The sequence below is a fragment of the Schistocerca americana genome, chromosome 4 (genome assembly GCF_021461395.2).
Source record: "Schistocerca americana isolate TAMUIC-IGC-003095 chromosome 4, iqSchAmer2.1, whole genome shotgun sequence".
Classification (NCBI taxonomy): Eukaryota; Metazoa; Arthropoda; class Insecta; order Orthoptera; family Acrididae; genus Schistocerca; species Schistocerca americana.
In genome coordinates this window covers 283309803-283334843 of record NC_060122.1, presented here as the reverse complement: position 1 = coordinate 283334843, position 25041 = coordinate 283309803, and the positions used below count along the sequence as shown (strand labels likewise).

The 25041-nt window shown below is 40.9% G+C and overlaps 2 protein-coding genes across 4 annotated transcripts in view; one reads left to right on the top strand and one right to left on the bottom strand.

Annotated features, from left to right (window-relative positions):
* Positions 1-19721, top strand: part of LOC124613990 — a 129068-nt gene extending 109347 nt beyond the window's left edge. For 2 of the 3 annotated variants that reach the window (XM_047142780.1, XM_047142781.1), the window contains exon 7: positions 19334-19721. In XM_047142780.1, coding sequence (XP_046998736.1) covers positions 19334-19468 — 135 coding nt within the window. In that variant the 3' untranslated portion in view covers positions 19469-19721. Of the gene's footprint in view, positions 1-13096; positions 13572-19333 lie in introns of those variants that run through there. The other variant, XM_047142782.1, reaches the window with a different exon arrangement.
* The window catches only part of LOC124613991 (CDAN1-interacting nuclease 1), a 177325-nt gene continuing 155043 nt past the window's right edge, over positions 2760-25041 (bottom strand). The window contains exon 9 of the mRNA XM_047142785.1: positions 2760-2921. The gene's annotated coding sequence lies outside the window, so the exon portion shown is untranslated. The remainder of the gene's footprint in view (positions 2922-25041) is intronic.

Below are 25041 nucleotides of genomic sequence, written 5' to 3'. Positions count from 1 at the left end.
TTTGTCACCATCTCTGTAATTTGTGGTGTAGTGATATGCAGCACTGATGGTTAGGAAGTTGTAAGCTTCATCTCTGTGAGCTCATGTTCTACAGACAGCTTTCCCCTGCTGGGAAGTTGCAATCTGTCGTCTTTATACCTGCCTGTTACAGCCCCAGTCACATGCATGTACACTTTTCACACTGTTCAAATCGCACACCGACCTGTGAATTACTTTAGTAATTTCCTGTTTATCAGTCACCTTGAATTTTCATATAGCCTTTTAAAATAACTGTAGTTAATTACTGTATGAGTTTCAGCTATATATTAGAAATATTTTCAAAAATACCTAAAACTTAAACTTGTTAACTCTTCATTACAAGCAACATCCTGACACATTAATATGTTATTGTAATACATCAGAAGATAAATTGAACACACTGATGCTACATAGTTAGTTAATAGCTTTTTGTTTGTAACAGTATAAGTTACGTAATGATGTGTCATATTAATCTTTGAACTTGTTAATAATTAAAGAGCATGAGAAGTATATTGCGTAAAAACAGCAGGGAGCATACATGGTATGATATGCTCAATATAAAGTAGCCAGTTTAAGGACTGTACAAGCAAGATTTTTACTCCTGTCCTTAAGACTAGCATAGATGAAATTATCTGCAGTTTATCTGCTTTTGGAAGAGTACTAACAAGGAGTTGGATCGAAATTTGGAACCATCATACGGTGATGAAGATGAGGTTCCCAGGTACCACATAAGAATTTGAATTTCACTTTATTAACTTGTTTAAATGTAATTTTGTAATTATTCTAATCCTTTGTCATGTGATTTTAATCATTATATTAACTATTTCATTGCAAGGTCAGCTGCGGTTCTCCCTTAGCTCTCAGGGAAAGGAAAGAATATGGTGTAGCCACATGTTTTTCTTTCCAGAAAATTATTCTTAAGTCAGTATTATGAAGGTTTTAACAGGGTTGGAACTGTAAGTTTTTTATGGGTACTTAAAAATCCCATTTGTCTTCAAAAAATATTAAAAATACACCATACCACCATGTCATGCACCCTCCTCTGCACAAACTATCTTAGAGGCAACCTTGTTTCATTTGTTCTTATTTTGTCTTCCAATTATCATTTTTTCATTTGGAATTTTTGTGCTTCTGATTTTAATTTGTTTTATGTACTATTGTTTATTTAATTCCTTCTGTTTTGATTTTTTTTTTTCATTCACGTTATTGCATTCATTATTTCTATTTGTCTCATTGCCTGAATTTCACTTTATTTATGATTCCTTCTTTCATTTAAATCTTCATATTGCATTATTTTGTCCATAGTGCAACAAGAATTTATGTTTTAAATGTTTGAATGACAGTTACCATCTAACAAAATGTACATCTTGTAACTAAAAATACTTTTTTGGCATCATTGCACAGCCAATATAAATAGATTAATTTGTCTTTTGTTTAACTGATAGATCAGCACTTTCAAAAATTTAAATATTATTGTAGGTAAAGCAAAATAATTAAAATCACATGCACAAAGATTCCAATCATTCTTTTTTCGAGACAAAATAAGAGTGAATAAAATAGTTAATAAGATGGTTAAAATTATGTGATAAAGGTTTACAAATTTAAAAATTTTCATTTAAACCCATTAAGTGAATAAAAATAATGATCAAAACCATTCCAATAAATATTTAAAAAATTTATAGGACATAATGAGATTCGAACTCACAACCTTCACTACATCAGGAACATACCTTAACTGCTATGCCATAGTACCACTTTGTCCCCAGTCATCCTATTAAGGCTATATATAGTATATCACACAAAATTCCTGGTTCTCCTGCCCCCCTCCTCTTGTCGACTACTTGCAAATTAGGTCCACCAGGGTGAATGGCTATAAAGTGTGATAGCTGGAACTTTAATCTACATCACCATATTGATGATCTCAAAAATATTATTCTACCCCTGGGGACCTCTCCTTGTAAGTTTGGAAAATGAGTAAAGTAAATTTATAGTTGGGACTGGTCAAGGAGGGAAATTACCATTCTGACAGCAAAAGACTATGAAGCTGATTAGATACAGTATGATCCAGCCAATCAGATTGATAACTATGGCATGTTCTAGAAGGGAGAGAGATATGTACAAGCTTATCTTGAGGAGTTGTAATTCAGCTTTAGTAGCATGAAGGCTTAAGTTTCAGTATTGTCATAATTTTGTAAAAGTGTTTGATTTGCTTATGCTGAAAAGTTGACTTGTTCATAAAATGGTAAGACCAGATGTAAACAATGTTTCTGGAAGTATTTGAGAGTTGAAGAAACTTTTGTGACTTTCTTTTGATAGGCTGTAGAATTCCGCGTGGCAGGCTATGCAGTCAAAGTTGTTTAATTCCAGTTCACTGAACATTAGTGACCAAGTATACTAAACCTAATAATCATCATGTGAACTTTCAAACTCTTTAGTGGCTTTTAAAATTTGTGATTCTTGAGACACCAGATTGTGAAGTTCATACATATGCTGGCCACTTACAAACTATGAGGGATTATATGTTTTTACTTCAAGAACTATGTGTGAGAGCAGATTGGTGGCAACATGTGTATCATTAAAACTGAAATATATAGTTTTATTTAGTACCTCAGCCAGACATGATATAACAAATCCTCTTTGCAGCAGGAAACAACTTGTTTTATGCAGCCTGTCTTTTAAAATGATTTTTCAGGTAGAACACACACACACACACACACACACACACACACACACACACACACACACACACACCACTTTAGGGCAATATGTGGTTTTAAGCTGAGTGAGTGAAGATCCAATAGTCAGATTGTAACTTGTACTATGGGCCACCATACTTCATATCAGCATGCCAGCTGAACCTACCAAGTGAGGTTAGACGTTGCACCGTGGTCCACCACTGATACCTGCAATGAAATAAATACTACATAATAAAGTCTACCATTAGAAGAAACAAATAATTTTCATGAAACAAAAAACATCAATCAGTGTTTAAAAATACACTCCTGGAAATTGAAATAAGAACACCGTGAATTCATTGTCCCAGGAAGGGGAAACTTTATTGACACATTCCTGGGGTCAGATACATCACATGATCACACTGACAGAACCACAGGCACATAGACACAGGCAACAGAGCATGCACAATGTCGGCACTAGTACAGTGTATATCCACCTTTCGCAGCAATGCAGGCTGCTATTCTCCCATGGAGACGATCGTAGAGATGCTGGATGTAGTCCTGTGGAACGGCTTGCCATGCCATTTCCACCTGGCGCCTCAGTTGGACCAGCGTTCGTGCTGGACGTGCAGACCGCGTGAGACGACGCTTCATCCAGTCCCAAACATGCTCAATGGGGGACAGATCCGGAGATCTTGCTGGCCAGGGTAGTTGACTTACACCTTCTAGAGCACGTTGGGTGGCACGGGATGCATGCGGACGTGCATTGTCCTGTTGGAACAGCAAGTTCCCTTGCCGGTCTAGGAATGGTAGAACGATGGGTTCGATGACGGTTTGGATGTACCGTGCACTATTCAGTGTCCCCTCGACGATCACCAGTGGTGTACGGCCAGTGTAGGAGATCGCTCCCCACACCATGATGCCGGGTGTTGGCCCTGTGTGCCTCGGTCGTATGCAGTCCTGATTGTGGCGCTCACCTACACGGCGCCAAACACGCATACGACCATCATTGGCACCAAGGCAGAAGCGACTCTCATCGCTGAAGACGACACGTCTCCATTCGTCCCTCCATTCACGCCTGTCGCGACACCACTGGAGGCGGGCTGCACAATGTTGGGGCGTGAGCGGAAGACGGCCTAACGGTGTGCGGGACCGTAGCCCAGCTTCATGGAGACGGTTGCGAATGGTCCTCGCCGATACCCCAGGAGCAACAGTGTCCCTAATTTGCTGGGAAGTGGCGGTGCGGTCCCCTACGGCACTGCGTAGGATCCTACGGTCTTGGCGTGCATCCGTGCGTCGCTGCGGTCCGGTCCCAGGTCGACGGGCACGTGCACCTTCCGCCGACCACTGGCGACAACATCGATGTACTGTGGAGACCTCACGCCCCACGTGTTGAGCAATTCAGCGGTACGTCCACCCGGCCTCCCGCATGCCCACTATACGCCCTCGCTCAAAGTCCGTCAACTGCACATACGGTTCACGTCCACGCTGTCGCGGCATGCTACCAGTGTTAAAGACTGCGATGGAGCTCCGTATGCCACGGCAAACTGGCTGACACTGACGGCGGCGGTGCACAAATGCTGCGCAGCTAGCGCCATTCGACGGCCAACACCGCGGTTCCTGGTGTGTCCGCTGTGCTGTGCGTGTGATCATTGCTTGTACAGCCCTCTCGCAGTGTCCGGAGCAAGTATGGTGGGTCTGACACACCGGTGTCAATGTGTTCTTTTTTCCATTTCCAGGAGTGTATAATATAATTGAATGGATAAAAAAATCTCCTCACCAAACAACAGCAGTAGAAAATGCACGCAAAGGATATTGTGTAAGCTTTTGGAGCAAGCGGCTGCTTCTTTTGACATAAGGGTTGAAGGGAAAGGAACAGGGATGAAGGAAAAATACTGGCCCAGAACACTGGGTCAGGGGGTATTATCAGATCAGATCAGATGAGAAGGAAAGACAGGATTTGAAAACCTGAGTGCTCAAAGGTGGAAGATAGGTTGATAAGCAAGACAGAGAACAGCAATATGCAAGAGTCATTTAAGAGTGGAAAACTAAGTGCATTATACATGGTAGACCCTTTAATGATGTTTTCTTCAGTAATATTTGTCTTGCTTACTATCCTGTCTTCCACTTTTGAGCTCACAGATTTTAGAATCTCATCCAGTAAGTCTTCCCTGACCCAGGGCTCAGGGCTACTTTTTCATAACTCTCCCCATTTCCTAAACCTAGCCAGTATTTTTTCTCCTCCGTTCTTAGTTTCCCTTCAACCCTTCTGCAAGTGGAAGGAACCACTAACTCCAAAATCTTGCAAATTTCCATATATTCTACTTGTTTTCTCCTGCCGCCACTTGGTGAGTATATTTTTTTATCTATCCAGTTCTATCAGTTTTTTAAACATAAGTATTAATAAAGGCAGAAACATTTTTCAATAGGGAGTTGATTCATGCCCACCCTGTTGGCAGTGGAGAAGATAGTAACTATTATTAGTCTGTGTATGTATTTAATTTTCAAGAATGCGTAGTTGTTCACTAACAAAAAGCGCGAGCTTCAGAAGTTGACAGAAATGCTGGTCTATCAGCGTTCACTATCATCAAAAGAAGTGGGTAATACTGTTCATTTATTTGCTTTCTTTTGCTAGATAAAGGAACACCTAGCTCATAACACTAGCTTTTGTACCACATTTTGTTTGTTCCTATGCCTACTGCTGCCAAGCAACCAGAAATTTTATGTACTCTTTCTAGAATGTGGATACATGACTGTTAACAAAACAGAAGCCTTTGCCTTTGAGTGTACATGAGCATTCTTGAAGCAGCTACTTGAATCTCATGCTGCTATCGAGGATCTAGAAATACAGCACTGCTTTAATTGCAGTCCATTCATCAGTAATCCTGGTAAAGTGTCTGGTGGTGGTGGTGATTATAAATGGCAAGGCCATCAGTGACCTTGTGTGAATGATATATAGATGAGTGTGGTGAGACTCTACTAAAAAATAATAATAAATTGGAAAACCAAGTTGCATTCATACAAAGAATTGAAAAGGCAACCGCCAATAAGATGAGCGTAAAAAAAACTAACTAAATAAAACCAAGGATAAATACCAGAACATACAGAGTTAAAGGAGGACAGGGTACAGTGTCTGGATGACTGCTTAAAAATAATGGGTGACCGAGCCACTCAATGACACATTAAAATCATACCCAATATTCTGGGAAGAATTCCAAATATCACACAGAATCTTAAAACACAAACCACACTCACCTCATTATCAGTTAAAATAAAAGCAAATCATGTGGGAGAACCAAATCAGCTCTCAGTTGTTTAATTCCAGTTTGCTGAACATTAGTGACCAAGTATACTACATTACATTTACACTCCTGGAAATTGAAATAAGAACACCGTGAATTCATTGTCCCAGGAAGGGGAAACTTTATTGACACATTCCTGGGGTCAGATACATCACATGATCACACTGACAGAACCACAGGCACATAGACACAGGCAACAGAGCATGCACAATGTCGGCACTAGTACAGTGTATATCCACCTTTCGCAGCAATGCAGGCTGCTATTCTCCCATGGAGACGATCGTAGAGATGCTGGATGTAGTCCTGTGGAACGGCTTGCCATGCCATTTCCACCTGGCGCCTCAGTTGGACCAGCGTTCGTGCTGGACGTGCAGACCGCGTGAGACGACGCTTCATCCAGTCCCAAACATGCTCAATGGGGGACAGATCCGGAGATCTTGCTGGCCAGGGTAGTTGACTTACACCTTCTAGAGCACGTTGGGTGGCACGGGATGCATGCGGACGTGCATTGTCCTGTTGGAACAGCAAGTTCCCTTGCCGGTCTAGGAATGGTAGAACGATGGGTTCGATGACGGTTTGGATGTACCGTGCACTATTCAGTGTCCCCTCGACGATCACCAGTGGTGTACGGCCAGTGTAGGAGATCGCTCCCCACACCATGATGCCGGGTGTTGGCCCTGTGTGCCTCGGTCGTATGCAGTCCTGATTGTGGCGCTCACCTACACGGCGCCAAACACGCATACGACCATCATTGGCACCAAGGCAGAAGCGACTCTCATCGCTGAAGACGACACGTCTCCATTCGTCCCTCCATTCACGCCTGTCGCGACACCACTGGAGGCGGGCTGCACGATGTTGGGGCGTGAGCGGAAGACGGCCTAACGGTGTGCGGGACCGTAGCCCAGCTTCATGGAGACGGTTGCGAATGGTCCTCGCCGATACCCCAGGAGCAACAGTGTCCCTAATTTGCTGGGAAGTGGCGGTGCGGTCCCCTACGGCACTGCGTAGGATCCTACGGTCTTGGCGTGCATCCGTGCGTCGCTGCGGTCCGGTCCCAGGTCGACGGGCACGTGCACCTTCCGCCGACCACTGGCGACAACATCGATGTACTGTGGAGACCTCACGCCCCACGTGTTGAGCAATTCAGCGGTACGTCCACCCGGCCTCCCGCATGCCCACTATACGCCCTCGCTCAAAGTCCGTCAACTGCACATACGGTTCACGTCCACGCTGTCGCGGCATGCTACCAGCGTTAAAGACTGCGATGGAGCTCCGTATGCCACGGCAAACTGGCTGACACTGACGGCGGCGGTGCACAAATGCTGCGCAGCTAGCGCCATTCGACGGCCAACACCGCGGTTCCTTGTGTGTCCGCTGTGCCGTGCGTGTGATCATTGCTTGTACAGCCCTCTCGCAGTGTCCGGAGCAAGTATGGTGGGTCTGACACACCGGTGTCAATGTGTTCTTTTTTCCATTTCCAGGAGTGTATACCAGTTAATAAAGTGAAATTCAAATTCTTGATGTGGTACCTGGGAACCTCATCTACATCACTGGATGATGGTTCCAAATTTCGATCCAACTCCTTGTTAGTATTTTTCCAAAAGCAGATAAACTGCAGATAATTTCATCTTTGCTAGTCTTAAGGACAGGAGTAAAGATCTTGCTTGTACAGTCCTTAAACTGGCTACTTTGCATTGAGCATATACCACGTATGCTCCCTGCTGTTTTTACGCAATATACTTCGCATGCTGTTTACTTATTAACAAGTTCAAAGATTCATATGATACACACACATCTCAATCACACAAAATCTTAAAACACAAATCACACTCACCTCATTATCAGTTAAAATAAAAGCAAACCATGTGGGAGAACCAAATCAGCTCTCAGGTTGTCATATAAAACACACACTATTAAAATATGTCGTATTGAAAGCTGTGTCCCACATGGGCAACGTCTTCAGCTTGTCATGGTCAGAACAAAGTAAGTCATGGTTGTGCTAAAGGTTTTACAGAAAGCAGCTTATTATTCCTCACTTCCAGCCACTGAGCCTTCCACCAGCTCATTGGCTTCTTGGTCACAGATGAGGGGACTGTACAGCAAGCAGGAGATGGAAGGGAGGAAGCTGCCTCGGTAGCCGCATCAGTAAGTTCATTTTTCTGGACGCCTATGTGCCCTGGAACCCAGCTGAAAAATATTTCCGTGTCCTGCCTTTGCAAGAGAAGGAGGGTATTCTGCACTTCCTGCACCACCTAATTCTGTTGGATACATGTGGCCAATAGAGACACTATGAGAATCTAAGCAGATGAGGAATTTCTTGCCATAATGCCACCTCATCTGCTCCAGTAAGCCAGGGGGATCTACTCAAGCCCTGACTTTGGACCTTAATGCCCCCACCTGTAGCAATTCAGAGCTCTCCCTCTCACAGATCCTGAATGGCCTCATTGCCCATGAATGGTGACAGAACAGCTGTTGCAACTGCAGCTTTGCAACAGATATAGACACTAGCAATTTTGGAATGGACAAAGGCCTGTATGCATGGCGTACCACGAGTAGATGACCTGGAATAAATGGCGGAGTCTCACCAGGCTCTGCACACAGGCTAGCACCTGGACTTATGCAATAATGCCCTGTTGACAGCCTAAAGGCCTTGTGGTAAACTGCATCCAGTATTTGGAAGTGTGAAGGCCTTGCTAATCCATAAACCGGCATCTGTATTCCAGATGGGATTGCACAAAGGAATTACAAAGTTGGCGCAGATGTATCCTGTCAGCTCCCCATGACCTATGACTGATGCATTTAAGGATGTTTAAAGAACTTTTAGTTCTTTAAGGTGTGGCGACCATGTTAGCTTCTCATCACTAGTGAGGTCCAAATATTTCATCTTTTTCTTAATAGTGAGAATAGTATGCCCCAGTTTTAAAACAGGTAAATTAAAAGGAGAGTGGGAGTGATTGAAATCAACATAGTTTTCTCCAAAGAGAATTAAAAATGTGTGATGTTAGATGAATTGTCAAATGCAATTGCCAAGTAGCCACTGCAAGGTTGGAGAATGCACAGAAGATGGTGAAGTCATTCACAAACAAGGAACACAGTGTGGGGTGTCATATTGTGGATGTAGTACTGTTGATCACAATGGCAGATGCCTTGACACTTAGAATATTCCCTTGATTGACATCAGTCTCCTGCTTAAAACGGGCTTAAAATGGCCAGACAGAACATTCCCAACCTTATGTCAAAAATTACTGTCTGATAGGAAAGTGGGTAGACGTCCATTGAACCCTTGCTAACAAAGTTGCAACAAAATATTATGCCTCCAGGTAGTATCGTAGGCCTTTCCCAAACTGAAGAAGATACTGATAAGGTGTTGCTTATGGAGGAAAGCTTGCTGAATTGCTGCTTCGAGTGTGGAATGATATATCCTGAACTCACACTAGGTGCCAGCTGACCATATGCTCCAGTGTCTTTCCTAATCAGCTTGTTACATTAAAGCTATGATAACTACTGGTGTTAGTTCGATCCTTCCCTGGTTTTAAAATCAGGATTAAAACAGATGCTTTCCATGAGTTGCATAATTCTCCTGTCATGCAAATTTCATTGAAGAGCTGAATGAGTAGTCCAATTGTTTCAACATACCATACGTTTTCACGTCATGGCCATGTGTAGTGTCATGAGCACCTGACAATTCAGAATCCAACTCCCAAAGAGAGAAAGGCATGTTGTATTTCTCAGTGTTGGTGGGACAAAAAGCAAAACCGACCCTATCTCTTATCTCCTGATAATGACAGAAAGCTGGAATCCTGGGTAGATTTGGTGTAACAGCTGCTTTTGGCAGTCATGAGTTCTACCTTGAGATCTCCCTGATGGCTTCCCACACTTTACGTGGGGGATATGGACCTATTGATAGAGTTCAGTAACTCTGACCAAGACCTCTGCTTACTCCTGCATTATGCTCCTCACCTTTGTCTGCTCCATTCGAAAAGTTGCAAGATTCACATCTGTAGCCCACCGACTGAATGGTCAGTAGCCACCCTGCTGTCTCTGGTTGCAGAACAACTTATTCCACAAAGGGACAGGCTGCCTCGTAGATGTTCCCATTGACATCAGGCTGGATGCATCAGTAGCATGATGGATCATGGCCATAACATGGTCCACCTAGTTCTTGATGCCATCACTGCTCAAAAACAGCTAACTACCTGTAAAGCATTCAGTTAACTTTCTGAGTAGCTATCTTGGTGCCTTCCTTTTGGGATCTGCTCCATCAGACAAATAGATCCAGATAGGGTAGCGCTTGCTACCATGAAGGTCATTGTGCTCTCCCCATTGAGCAGTGTCTACAAGGACAGGCAAGCAGAAGGGAGGGGCCTGTAGTGGTGCTAAAATGCATAGTTTGACCAATGTTTATCATTAATTCCTGTCATATCCTCACTTGTCAGACCCCTGGGCAAGTTCTGTTAGAACACTATAAACAGAAATGGATGGGGTAGAAAATCAAGATGATGTGTAAAGACTTCACTGTCAATGGGCTCATGAGACTGAAGATACACAGAGCCACTATCCAAACAGTGACTGCTTTTAGTGTTGTTGTTAATGGCGGAGGTGAGGAGTGTAATGTGTCTTTCATGAACACTGCTCCACCCCCCCCCCCCCCCTCCCCCCATTCTTCCTCCCTCTCACCAGTAAGGTTGTCTTTTCTGTGGAGGTGACAGCCTCCAAGTACGTGTATGTCAATCTGTTGAAAATGAGTCTCTTGGAGATGGAGGCCAACTGGTCTGTTCTGTATGAGGAGTCTCAGTCTCTCCAGATGAGTCTTGTATCCATTCATATTCCACTGGAGTACTGCGAGCCATTTCAGTGGTGTGGTTTTGATGTATTCCCGTCCTTGCGCCAGGGCTGATGAGGCACTTGTAGAGTGAGGGGGATTGGAGGGACTGCCTGGGTCTGGTGACGAGGCATCACAATCCACGATGTCCTCCCCCTCGGTTAAATATGTCGAACAACTTCTAATGGCATCCGGGAAAACTTTTGACCCGAATGTCATGACCATTTCCCTTCAAGGATGATGTTCACTATGAATATGTTGCTGGTTTCTTCTGTCATAGCTGCCTGGAATGCTATGTCTTTGCTCACTTCACTTTGGCATGTACAGGTTCTGGTGGTGGATATGGTGTGCTGGACATCATCTGAATTGAAGTGTCCCCCTTGGGAAGAGGTTTCTGTGCCACGGAAGCATACAAAGTGGCAAACATAGGGAGTTTTGTCACCTTATATTCTTTTTCAGCTTCTACATGGGGAGCATCTACTTGGTCACTTTATTTCCTAAATTTTGAATTCCTTAGCAAAAATAAGTGAGTGTTGGCTCTAGATGGGAGGCTCCCAGAGTAGTTAACACATGTTGCTGGGGTTGCCAGTCAGTCTCAGAGTCCTGGGCTGCCTCTCCATACTTTCCACAGGTCACTTCTCTTCTGTAACTCAGCATTGTCTGGCCAAAATGCTAGAATTCGTAGCACCAGAAAGGGTTAAGTGTGTATGCCTAACCCTCATCAATAACATGTACAGGCAGTGTTGGAGAATTGTAGGTCACAAGGAAGGTGACGGTCTTCTAAATTTTTCCATTATTCCTCTATCCATGTAGTGCCCATTCTTGTTTAAGTTCTATGATGTCTGTGCCCCTAATATAATGTGAGTTGAGGGATTTATGCAACTCAGCAATTACGTTACAGTCAACTAACTTCGTAAGAAGTTCCACCTGCTTTGCCCCTTTAGTGTCAACCAGTAAGGAACCAATTTTGGAACTGCTTAATAGACATTAAGGTACCAGCAAGCTCCATTACTGAATACAGTTGATTATGTAATGGACTCACCTCCCTTATTCAGATGGTACACTCATCACACTGGGAGTTGAAGCATTTAATTTGAAGTGTAACACCTTGGTCCCATTAGCAGCTAGTGGCAAATAAGCAGACACCAAGACAGAGCCCCATTTGCCCAAGTACACCTGACACGACTGAGGCGTGGCAGGTCCCCAAAGGACACCTGCTAAAGACTGTTCCACCTTGACAGCCATGCATCTCATTGCTGCACAGCACACCTTAAGATTGAAGGGTCTCCTAGAGAGGTTTGCACATCCTCGTGACCCAGTTGGTTAGCCAAGATCACTGGCCTCTGTGAAGCACAATGCTCCACTGCCATGCCACACAGTCATCAGTGGAGCATGCCGAGAGGTTACAGTGACAGACGACTGGTGTTGCGCACCAATTCACAGCTTGGCAATCCCAGGATCGCCTGTAACCAGCAAACAAATGCTGTGGCCCTGGGGACAGATGGCATGCGGAAGACAAAGACTGTACATATGATATCAAAAAATAGATAAAATGAGTTGGGAAAAATAACATGAAATAAGGTCTTAACACATCGACTGCCAAACACATTGTGATGAATGTTTCACTGCCAGGCTGATGGGTGCACAGCATCAAGTGTGGGGCTCTGCTGCAGCCGCTGGTGGCCTTGTGGCAGTCAACGTGTTAAATAATGCTAGAAACACAAAGAAAGCAGAGCAGAAAAAGAAGTAAAACTTGATAAGAATAACGGTAACAATTTGTAACAGACCTTTAACTTGCAGTGATCTTCATCTGAATCAGAAGCTTTGCTGTAAATAAGGACATTACAAACAGTTTCAGACTTCACCGTAAGAAAAAACTGTTTGCTGCTTCAAAAAAGAAAAATAAGTGTGTCAACACTGATCAAATAGCTATACATATTTTTATTATTTTCTTTCAGAATCAGCAGTGGACAGTACATATGGAAAACTTAGTTTCTTAAGTGAAATTATTGTAGTTTTTATGTTGTAAATACCACTAAGTGTGGAAAATATGATGTGGTAACTGAAGTAACAAAGCAATATGCAAGTGATCATCATACAAATAGGTAAATTTCCCTTCTCCAAGCAGCAATAGTAATGACACAGTAATATGCTGTCACTTAGAGAAAGTAAAGGAGAGTCCTGATATGAGATTTAATGAAGCAGGAGAGTTCTTATGTATGTAACATTTGTCAGTCCCTTGCTGTGATACTGAAGCTCTTCTGTATGATTCCTTACAGATATGGAAGCATCCATAGATATCTTAACTTCTGAAGTTTCAGAAGGAATAGGGTCAGAGTTTTGTTTCATGAAGCTGTAATACATTTATGCAGCTGCCGCTGAGTCATCACAGCACCTACAAGTGATGACAGCACATCTTGTATTTCCTATTAGTACTAGCTCAGTGCACTGAGTGTTCTTACCATTCTACTTTTTCTTTGTGAATAGAAAGTAAAGGTCATTACTTCACCATTTTGTTTACTTGACATCTTTGTGGTGTTGTTTGTTTTCCATGACCAAACAAGACATCATGGTCAGTGCTTTTTCTCTAATAAAGAAATAAACACAGCATACACAGTGCTCTAAATTACATTCTAAAAATATCTTCGAGTGATATGTACTGTATGTACTATATTAGAGGATGTATAAATTTTAACTGAGAATGTTTTAAACTGTAATTGTACATCTGAAAATAAAATGTGTGTCACTGTCCCATATGCTTTTTCGCATAATCATCCTACCCTTTTAGTACTAGTAGCCTACGACTCCGTGCAATCAAGATATCAACAACAAGCAAATATGTGGTAAGGTACTGATTCTCTCTCTCTCTCTCTCTCTGCTGCAAAGTTTGTTTCCATGTAGTTGTTACACAGAAAGCGGCCAGCTTGACAAAGGCCATTTCATGCTTAACTAGTTACACAATAATGTATTTTGCATGGTTTTTAACAGTGCTTGTCCTCACTTGTTGCTTAGCAGCAGTTTCGAAGTGCACCCTTTTGTCTGTTCAGAAATCTGATCGCTCATTGCTTTATTACTTGCAGTTGAAATGAAATTTGTATAAAAATAATTTAAATTCTCTTTTGCTTTGGCTGTTAAATTGCTATCAATAAAATACTGTACATAAACCCTTGTTAATTGCAATGAGAAAAAGAAAACATTCACATGTAGCAACCCTATTAGAGTGAATCTGCGATTCGACATGGTGTCATTATTAAAATCATAAAGAAGCTTGTTTACTGAGTGGAAAATTATAATGTATGAAAGTGAAGAGGAAGAAGACTACTACTCAGCAAACTGAAGTGGCAAGGTGGCCACAGTAGCAGCACCACCATGTTTACACCTGAGAAGCAGGGAGGGTAGGTAGAAAGAGCATACATTCCAGTACTCTTATAAGTGGAGCGCTGCAAGACTACCACTGAATGATGTGCCCATTTAGAACAATAACAAAAGCAGAATGTACAATATTTCTGACATTAGCTGCTCGAAACACTTCGATGGCAGTATCTGTAAGACTGCCTTCCCCCGTCATGTCGCTATTTTCCACTTCAGTGACTTGATTCATAGTCTGCTGTTCCAGTTGTGAATGATAATGCCACTCTGTTCAAATCTATACTGAATGATTTTATTATATTTTCAGTTTCCCCATCTGTCACAGTATCTCACCTCCAGTTGTCATCACGCACTTTTTCTGGCGTGGTACGCAGCCCTTCAAGTCGTCTAATGCCGCAACACTAAAAGCCTAATACCATAAAAACAAAAGCCATTTCACCAGGTGGGCTATAATCTGATTCCCAAATATTGAGGATGGGAGTGGGGGGTCGCGCAGGTTGAGGCATGGGCAAGGATTACATTGTTGCTGGTTCCAAGCTACAATTGCCGTATGTGCATACGTGGGCTCACCACTTGAAGAAAGCTTTCTTACAACAATATCTATGCAATTACAGAGACTTTACGGATAAGCATGTGGATTTATAACCATATTGCAATGTGTTGTATGTCTCTTTTTCATACTTACAAAGCACTGGAAGAAGTGTAAGTCAAACTAAGTGTCAAAGATTTCTACGACTAGCTGAAGACTGAATGCGAATGTTGGGTTTGAGGTCTCACATATGAGTGCAGACCAAGTCATACTTCAGGGTTCTAAAATGCAGCCGTGAATTAGCATGCAAATATTTTTTGAAGTCTCAGGTTAGTACTTGTATGCTCTGAAATACTGGTGGATAAGTGCTGTTCCAATAAAAGAAACAGTTCAATGTGATTTTTAACTCATTGTGATTGAAGGTTTGTGCTTTTATTTGTAATGAATACTTGCAGGTCAGGTTGATCATATTGAGATGGTTGCATAATGTCTGGGCCAATACAGCTCTCTGATTTGCTTCCAAACAGGTCACTTCCTAGTCTGTTGCATATTCATCCGGACACTTAGAAGTGGTAATTTGAGGATAGCAGTCATCATATGTTGCTCTTGACTTTGAGTGATGACTATGAGGCATATCTTAAGAGTTTTGTTTCCCACAATAATGGTTGAATGTTCAAATAACTTAACAGTGATGTACACAAGTACAGCGGGCAACTTCCACACTAGCAGTACTGCCCCTTTGCAACAGGAGACACAGTGAGGTCTAATACCAACCATTTGAAAGAGCATTCTTTTTCTCTCTACAAAATACTAGATTACCAAGCTTTCTTTGTTCCTGGAATGTCTATAATCACTTTCTCATACTTATTTTTCCCTGATAGGTCTACAATCATTCAGTAAAGTTTCTTAAGCTAATTGATGTTTTGGAACAATATAAAATGTATGATTTTCTGAACTTGTTGTCATATGTATTGAAATTAAAAGCTTGCATTAATCCATTGTGGCTTTTGCATTACCAGACAATAAAAAACAGATATCATTATTGCCAATGTCCCCACCTTCAAACAGCCCAAAGCCATCTCCAGGAGGGGGATTTCTACATGTTCCCTGTACTGCTAGTTCATTCTTTTTCATTTCAGGCCTTTGATGTACTGAACAGAGATTCAGACGCTTCAAGTTTTGATGCAGCATGCAAGCTATTGTTTTAGTACTGCACACTGTGAAACCCATTTTGATGATTTGCGGATTTGAGGAACCACCCATCAGTGGCATACCACTACCACCTGAGTTCATAGAGTTTAGAAAAATTTCTTTGCTTGTTTTGATAAGCAATAAACATTTCTTTCATATAGCTTAGTGATAGTAATTTTCATTTCTGAAGATTTGTTTTATCAGTTGTAACAGAAACATTGCCCAACTACATCTACAATTACATCATGTCAGGACCCTCAAAAAAGTCCAACTACTTGAGTTCTCTCTCCATCAGAAAGAACTTTGTTTTGTGTTTTCCCTGAGTTGCTAGGATACCTTTTTCACTTTCTAACTGTTTTAACCAGCCTCTCGGAGACATAATTCTGCTGAGATTACTTTTGATAGAGCAACTCCTTGTGAGAATCTGAATTCTGACAGTATGAGTAGAAGTGTGCATTTTTTCTTTCAACTTTGACAGTAGCTGAGTATGATAAGAATAGACAATGTACTTCTGAAACTGCTGGCTGCTCTGACTCATCAAGATCAATGCTTAATAGTGGACACCACATGGCTGCTTATTTAGCTTTGTACCTGGTTAACTATTGCATTTGACATAGCGTTTTAAATCACAATTACTGACCATCTGAATTTTGAATGGTGCAACTCTAAAAGAACTCAAACTGTTGTTTAACAGATTATCACATGATCATTTCAGATATTGTACCCCACACTTTAGCGCCAATATTTATTGAACACAAACTTCGTATGATGATGGATTAAAATCGTCTAGTAGTCTATGAAACCAAACAATAATAGCTCTTGATGGAAATTAATGTAAACAATAGTTCCAGATTGAGTTTGATACAAGTCCAAGCACTACTGCTTTGTTATGGTGGAAAATACGCATGCATCATCCAAAGCTCTGTACAACACAAATCTAAATTGGTACAGATAAACGACAGTGGTTGTCATAGTTCACTTGTAGAGACAGTCAGATAACAGCAACTAATAGCAAATCAGCTGCTGGACAGTCTTACATTTGCCTGATACAATTCAGTTGACCGCACTGGACATGGTGATGTTACACAAGTCAACACTTCCATATTTCCCATTTGCACATCTGGTGGGGTTCAAATTTGTGATAAAAAATAAAGAAAAACTGTAGATTCGCTGCCAACAACAGTTCCTTTCATTCAGGAGAACAGTCTGCAGCCTTTTGCTGGAATCATAGGTCAGCAAATGGCAGCCTCCAAATTACTAAAGTACACTTTGGCAGGTCTTCTTCAAATGCTGAATACACAATATTTACAAAGCAACAGTGTAAAAAGTCACGTTAAAAAATAAATTGTGATTAAATTGTTTAAGTCAGTTTGTTTTTGTGTAACATGTTTCTGAAAAGTTGAAAAATTACAGAATAAAATTCATGTTTAATTTTTCATTCATAGCATATTGAACTTGTTTATGCATTTACTAGTTTTTCAACTATTTGTGTGATAGCAGAACATGAGTGCTTGGGGACCTACAGGGTGGCGACAATAATAATAATAATAATAATAATAATAATAATAAATGTGGAAATTTTATAGGCTGTAGAGAAAAATTCTTGTATCTCATAGGGGATGCCTGTTATAAATTTTAACTAACCATCATTTGAAAGATCAAACGGCAGTTAGTTCAAGTTTACACCATGCATCCCTTATGGGATACAAGAATTTTTCCTTCAATAAACAGTCTTCTACCAAAAGTACAAATGTAAAACTTTCAGGTTTTATAAGCAAGCTACCAAACAATTAAGTCAATATAGGGCAACTTGTATAATCAACCAAATGAAAAAGGTTTCAGAAATTACTGCAACCAATTGCAACGGCAATTGGTTGCAGTAATTCCTGAAACCTTTAACAAGACTGTCACAGTATTCCAAATCCAGAATGGATAAAAGTTTTAATGTGAAAAAGACCAAGCCAATTAAATTTGGGAAAAGTTTGCAGTATTAAAATATATTGTTAACTATTAGTGCTGCCTGCAGCAAAAATAGCGAATGTCATTACATAAAACTTACGGAGTATGCACAATGCAAGTAATTCAAGTATCTTGCCAAGTTTTGCAGCTTTACCACAATTGATCTCTGACGTACAGTTCTTCAAACTTGGCCAAAAGTCAGTTTGGGTGCTGAAGCCCTCAATTGCAGTATTTTTCTTTTATCAATACTGTTATCCTGTCATCTGCTTAGTGGAATATGTGTGGATAATTAAATAAAACTTTAACAATGTGTCCACATTGCCAAACCACATTATGTTAAGTAATGGCTCTGCAATGTCAGTGTGCAGAATTTCTGATCATTTATAGAGGTGGGCCAAGGCAAGTGCTGTGAAGATTTCACCTATCAAGTTGCGTACTATGAGCATTAAGGTGCCAGATTAACTCATGAGGAAGAGCTATCACATAAATGTAGTAAAAAATATCCTGTCATATCAACCTTCTGTAAAAACTAGCCACCAAATCTTAAGGTAGACCAATGTAAACTTGTGCACTTGTCCAAAATATAAATCAGTAGTAGTACTAACAACTGGATTTATGAGTCAGTCGTTTCATAAAAATATTTGGTTGTTATAACATTTGGATACATAGAGTGAAATGGTTGCACAGGCTCAGTTGTGGGTAAATCGTATGGCACAGGCATGAATTTATTCGGTAGAACACAGAAACTGCAGTTTGTCTAGGAAATTGATTGCTTAAAAAGCATGTGTACAACTTATGATGAAGTATCACTCATGTTTTGTATGCACATCAGGTCTAGCTAACAGGAGACATTAAGAGTCTACAAAGATGGCCAGTGCAAATGGTCATGACTTTGTGGCATGCATCTTAGGGAAATGCGAAGAAATGTTGAAAATACTTCAAATGGCAAACTACTTGATGGATGAAACTGTAGATCTTCCAAAAATCTACTTCAAAAATTCCAAGGACCAATTGTCCCAGCACAGTCTATGATTATTTTGCAGTCTCCTAAATAATATTCCTATGGAGACCATGAAGATGAAATTAAATTGTAACAATAAGAAATCTCTCTGCCTACATGCCAACCATAAGAAAATGAGTGCTTTATCTCAAGTGTAACATTTCCACCGATAATAAAACAATCTCAACTGATTCTATCTATTGACTATGCTGATATACTAACACCAGGAATGACATTTGGAGAATGCACAAATTGTGTTTCCCCACCTCTGTAAATAACTAGGGCAAATAAATTTCACCAAATACGCATGTGCAACCAAACACAAACACAGAGAGAGAGAGAGAGAGAGGGAGGGGGGGGGGGGCTGATTCAGTGAGAGTGAGATTTAAATACGAATGAAGTTGCACTGTGTATGATTTCTGTGTCATAATGAACATAATTATTTACTACAAATTTGTATTGTTTCAGAACTCGACAAACACTAGCAGCATCTGGATGACAGAGTACAAAGACAAGTACTGCAGTCAGTCAAAAATACAGATTCAACCTCGTAGACCTGTGTCATCACCAGCTCAGAGATCAGTTTCATGGACAGTGAGATAATCATGAGATACATGGTAACAACATGCTCATTTTATGTGTGTACATGAAATGATATGAAGATAATAGCTTCGGCAGAGAATGAGATACCTAAAGAAATTAAGCCTTGGACAATATGCACGGTTTTCTTATGCAATTGGTCCGGTCATTGGAGTAGATTGATTGTGTGCTGGAAATTTAGTGTTTTGTCAGACATTGTTATTTGCCTCCATCTGGAGGGCTGTTCTGTTTCTAGAATAAAAATTATGAGAGTTAATGAAGTTTGTAGTTCTTTTCAATAGGGTTTTGGTTTCCATGGTGAATTCTCAGTTCTTTTCTTGAATTAAACAATGATTTTTGAGTACCTCGGTTGTTGTAGCCTAAATTATTGGCATATTAAACACATCTCAAAAGTAAGCACCAGTTGACTAGAAAATACATCAGACTGTAGTGTTAAGAGTGTATGGTGTTTGATTATGATATGTTCCTCTCCACACACTTTACATTACAAGTAAATTGCAGTCACTGTTCTTAAAGTTAATTGCTTGAGTGGACCTCCTACACAGTGCCACAAAAGCGTGTCATGAGACTTCTCCTTTTGCAGCTGGGGTGAGTGCTGAAAGAGAGCTCTGGTCTATATATGCTACTGAAGTGACGTAATCAGGTTTGGAGTAACTCTTCTGTTTATAGCAACAACATTTCGACTGTACAGTTACTTTTACAAATGCAGGTGACACATATTGCTCACAACCTATAGCTCTCAATAGATCACAATATATATGTGTAATGCTCATCACAATTCTTCAGTTGTTCCATCATTTACATTCTGGTAGAAACGCATCTTGTTGATATGACTTCCTTTTGCATCTATATGGGACGTTCCACGTTCCATACTTAATAACTACCTATACTACGTTTTCAATTTCCATGAACATCTTTCATCCACGTAAGAGTAGTGGAACATGTTATTCTATGGAAACCCATGTTACAGCATATCTTGCACAGTAACATCTCAAATTCCCCAGGCTCAAGTACATATACTGATGAGGTTTTCTCTTGGTATGACAGCAAATTAAAAAAAGTGTAAAGGTGAATTACACACAAACTAGCAGGGAGTGTCCCGATTTATTTACAACAAGAGATCTATATCCATGGGCATCACTACAAAAGACTGAGACAGGACGAGGCATCATGGAAGTTGCATGAGTCACCATGGGAGTGGAGGGTCCATCAGGGATGACGAAACCAGCAGCTGCTGACAACCAGATCCAACTTGGGTTGGTCTGAACTTGCAGGCCCATGCCACTTGGAAGGGGGAGACCTTGGTGATGATATGTGCCAGAGGTGGCTGCAGGATGTCCAAGAGGGGGAGGCGAAGAGGATCCATGAAGCTGCTCGGCAGCTTTCAATTGCGGTGGCCCTGGAAGTTATTACAAACTACAGAGGGTTTAAGGTGTAATGTTAGACATTGTTTCTACTTGGGTGGTAACTGCGACCTGGTCCTTTGTTGAAGCAAGTCCATTAGCCAAAGGTATGAACCCCCAATATGTCAAGGATACTTGCATGGCATGAAAGAACATTTGTGCAAGTTTAATTTGAACCTCTTTTGTGACAGCCTCTGGGTCAATAGCTCAAAACTGTAAAGGTGGATTGGTCCTCTGTAGCTAAGGTATGTGGTATGGTTGGAAATACCATGTAGTAACTAATTGCTACAACATACCTCTGGGCTGGAGGCAATTACATGAGCTTGAACTACTAGCATTACTCCCATTATAGACAGAGGTGATTTCCTCAAGGCATAGGTCCTCACTTCCATGTCAGTGGTAACGAACACTATAATAGCCCTGATTAGAAAGTCTGTGTAATTCCGCACACACAGACATTTAAAATTACAATTTGGAGGACTACTTTGCTCAAGTTTGATTGAGACCCTTTATCCATAGCCACAATTCTAAACTGGCTGCAATAATATGTTTCTTTGTCAACAAATGTTTTTGTAATAAAGAAAAAATTCTAGGCAATGCAGATTCTTCTGGATTAGTTAATGGCTCTAGTTTCTGAATTTGATGATACAGTTCAGGATTTTGTGACAAGAACATAGCCCTTTGCCTTCCTGCATCAGAAATTTCACTAGTTGAATATGTAATTGCAGTCATTGGCGGTAAGCATCCCATTTTGTATTCCATTTATTAAATGGTGGAAAATTGTAGCTGTGTGTTGTAGGAGATGTTACTGCTACATATGCTAACAGTTGCACTGTGTGTAATATAGCTGTCATTATGTTCTAAAAACCCGTGGTTTGCATTAATATTATGTTTCATGATTGAAAAAGTTGCTCTTTTGCATGATTAAAAAAATGTTCAAGGTTTGATTGATGCATTATGGAGTCCATTCTCAACACTCCTCACCCTAGGTTATTGAAAGCAAGAGGTACATACAAGATGTTCCTTGGAAACAGTGCAAGGTAACTTAAGTCCACGTTCTGGAGTGAAGTCCAGACCACATATTGATACATCTGGGTATATTATTCTTAAAAGTCAGTAAAGTAATGATTCAGCAATAAGCACAGGAACCTTTACATCCTTCAGAGTGTTTGTATTAAGGTTTAGGTATTTCACAATTTGTAGTGGATTAATGATGTGATGTCATGTATGAAGGAACACTTTTTAAAATTCTGTTTTTTGCTGATACTGTATGCTCAGGGTTTAATGTTTTATTGATGACAATGTCACTAAAGATGGAGCACAGACTTGGGTCTGGTGAGAAATTATCTATATCTGTTTCAAATCAACTTGCTTTGTATTTGTCTCGAGTAATTCAGGGAAATAACAGAAAAAAACTGTTTATGATTTTGTTAGCCCATACTGGGCAAAATTTTGCTGAAGGGACAACACCCAGAGTCATATTAATTTGTATATTCAGTGAAACCAGATGATGACAACTGTAGTCATTTGCATTTTAGAGCACTTAGTTAATTATTTCATGTTTCTCCGTAATGTAGCTACTTGTATGCTGTTCCTCTAGCAGCTGAGTCATGTTGTCTCTGGTGAATATGGATATAGCATCATCTACTGCAATCGGTATTGGTCTGCTGGGCTGAAGACCGAGGTATGTTCACCATTTCATAAAAACATCAAGTAGGCCTCTGAAAGTGGTGTGTGCTCACAAATCATGCCAGTGAGTCAGCCTGTGAATAACTGAAGTTATTCACCCCAGTGGGCGGTGATGCGCACTTGCTTCTGAGACAGCTGTGTGATAGGGAACCTGGCAGATCAGCAATGAGTGACATCAGACAGATCATAAAATCACTTCTTGTTGTGGAGTCCTTTTAAGTTATTTGGTCAGCCCTCTTCTGCATCTTCTAGACACCAGTGTTCGGCCATTCTGTGTAACTGGTCATCATCAATATGATTTTGCATCAGTGATGGAGGCCATTACAGGTCATTCAGGTTTCTCATTTTCTCCCTGTTTATTGGTAAATTCTAATTCTCTTTGACCTCCACAATTCATTAAACTTTACCGAAGCCACTCTGGACAATATTACACAGCAGTGGGTATACAGCAAAAAAAAGAAGAGTGTGGGCTTTAATTGTTGATCACCAGGCTATTTGAGCAGTCCACAACTTCTAGTCTTGTGATATCAACTTTCACTTAAAAAAACACCATCACAATCTGAATTTGAAAGAACTCATGGGGAACTGAACCACTGTTCTCCCAAATGTGAATCCAGTATCCCATTCTGTGCATTAACTACTATATTTATTTCTCTCTCATATTCTTCTTCTAACTTGCCAAATAAACTGCACAGTTTATATATCCCTTGTCAATCTGTGAAATTGCACATTTGTCAAACTGAAAGCTGCTACTGGCTAACACTCACTATCATGTTCCTCCACCCCATGCATAGTAAAATGCTTAGATCCTCCTCAGCATGCTGTCCATAAGGTGTTGATAGACTGCTGCTCAAACCTGACCTATTGTCTCACGGTGATCCTCCTGTTTGTTTGAAGGAGTGTTCCTATGTTGATGCATTGCAAGTTTCATCTGGTCTCATGCATGCTCACTTGTGACAGCAGATACACAGGCCATTCCATTCACCTCTGGGGGCAGATGGTCACAAGTTGGATGGTGTGTAATCATGCATCATTATACTGAAAGACAAATGGATGACTGAAAAGTTGTATGTAGAGTTGGACAATGGGTTGAAGGACCCTATCTCGATATTGCACAGTCATAAATTACCTTCTGTAGCAATGAGAGGCTTGTGGAATCTGTATATGACACTGGCCACAACATGAATAACCCATCTCCATGCTGAATTTGTTCGACTTCATGTCTGGGACATGTAGTGGTGCCTGTCCATTTCTTCTATGATGATCTTCAGGTATCAGACATATGCTGCAGTCATAGATGAAGAGAACCAAACACTGTTTCTGTAGTTTCCATTCCAGGTGTCTCCTTGCCTACCTTCTTTGTTCACCGCAGTGCTGGGGGTTTGTAGTGTTGTTCACAATGTGCACCGAGTGAGGTGGCGCAGTGGTTAGCACACTGGACTCGCATTCGGGAGGACGACGGTTCAATCCCATCTCCGGCCATCCTGATTTAGGTTTTCCGTGATTTCCCTAAATCGCTTCAGGCAAATCCCGGGATGGTTCCTTTGAAAGGGCACGGCCGATTTCCTTCTCCATCCTTCCCTCACCCGAGCTTGCGCTCCGTCTCTAATGACCTCGTTCTCGACGGGACGTTAAACACTATTATCATCCTCCTCCTCCTCACAATGTGCACAACAGAGGTGTAGCTGATCACGTGGAGGTAGATGCATAGTCAGTTGCTTATAAAAAGGCAGCTCACAGTTCTGTTGCACTCCACTTGCGATGACTATGAGTTATTAATTTGTAGGTAATGGTCATCAGCTGGTGTTATTGATCATGACAACTGCTACAAAAAAGATCTTCAATATTTTATGTCTCACAATAGCAGCTGAATCTTAGAATGTACGCCAATTCATCACACAACTTCCCATACAGACAATGCTTCTTGCTTAAAGTGACAATGTTTGCACAGCCTAAAAAGCTATTACCCTTTGAGGTATACTGACCTATTCAGAACTGTACACAAGCTGCATTGTATCATTCATGGCTGGACATTAAGCACATTGTACTAAATTGCACTGGGAATCCAGGTTCACATTTCCACTGCACTGATGGCTGTACACGGCAACTGCTTATGGCAAAAAAAGTACTGAGGAAGAGCTTTTGAGATTTCCAATTTAAAAAAGTAGAAGAGGAGGAGCACTATGCAAATCAAGAGGGTGGTACAAAAAATGTTTTGAACCTTTTATTTCAGACTGCTGTAATACCTGTTCACTATCACAAATGAAGCCGCTCTTTTGAAATGCCTGAGCTCCTCCATGCCATACTTTTATGCTTGCTCATTTTACATGAAGCACAGAAAATGACTGGTTCAGTAATGATAATGTATTCCTTACCATTGGCATATGTTCCTTGGTTTACATCAGCAGATTTTCTGAGGTCTTTTCCATTGTTTATCTATGCTCCTCATTAAAAACTGCACTCTTGCAATTTTTATTTTGATTT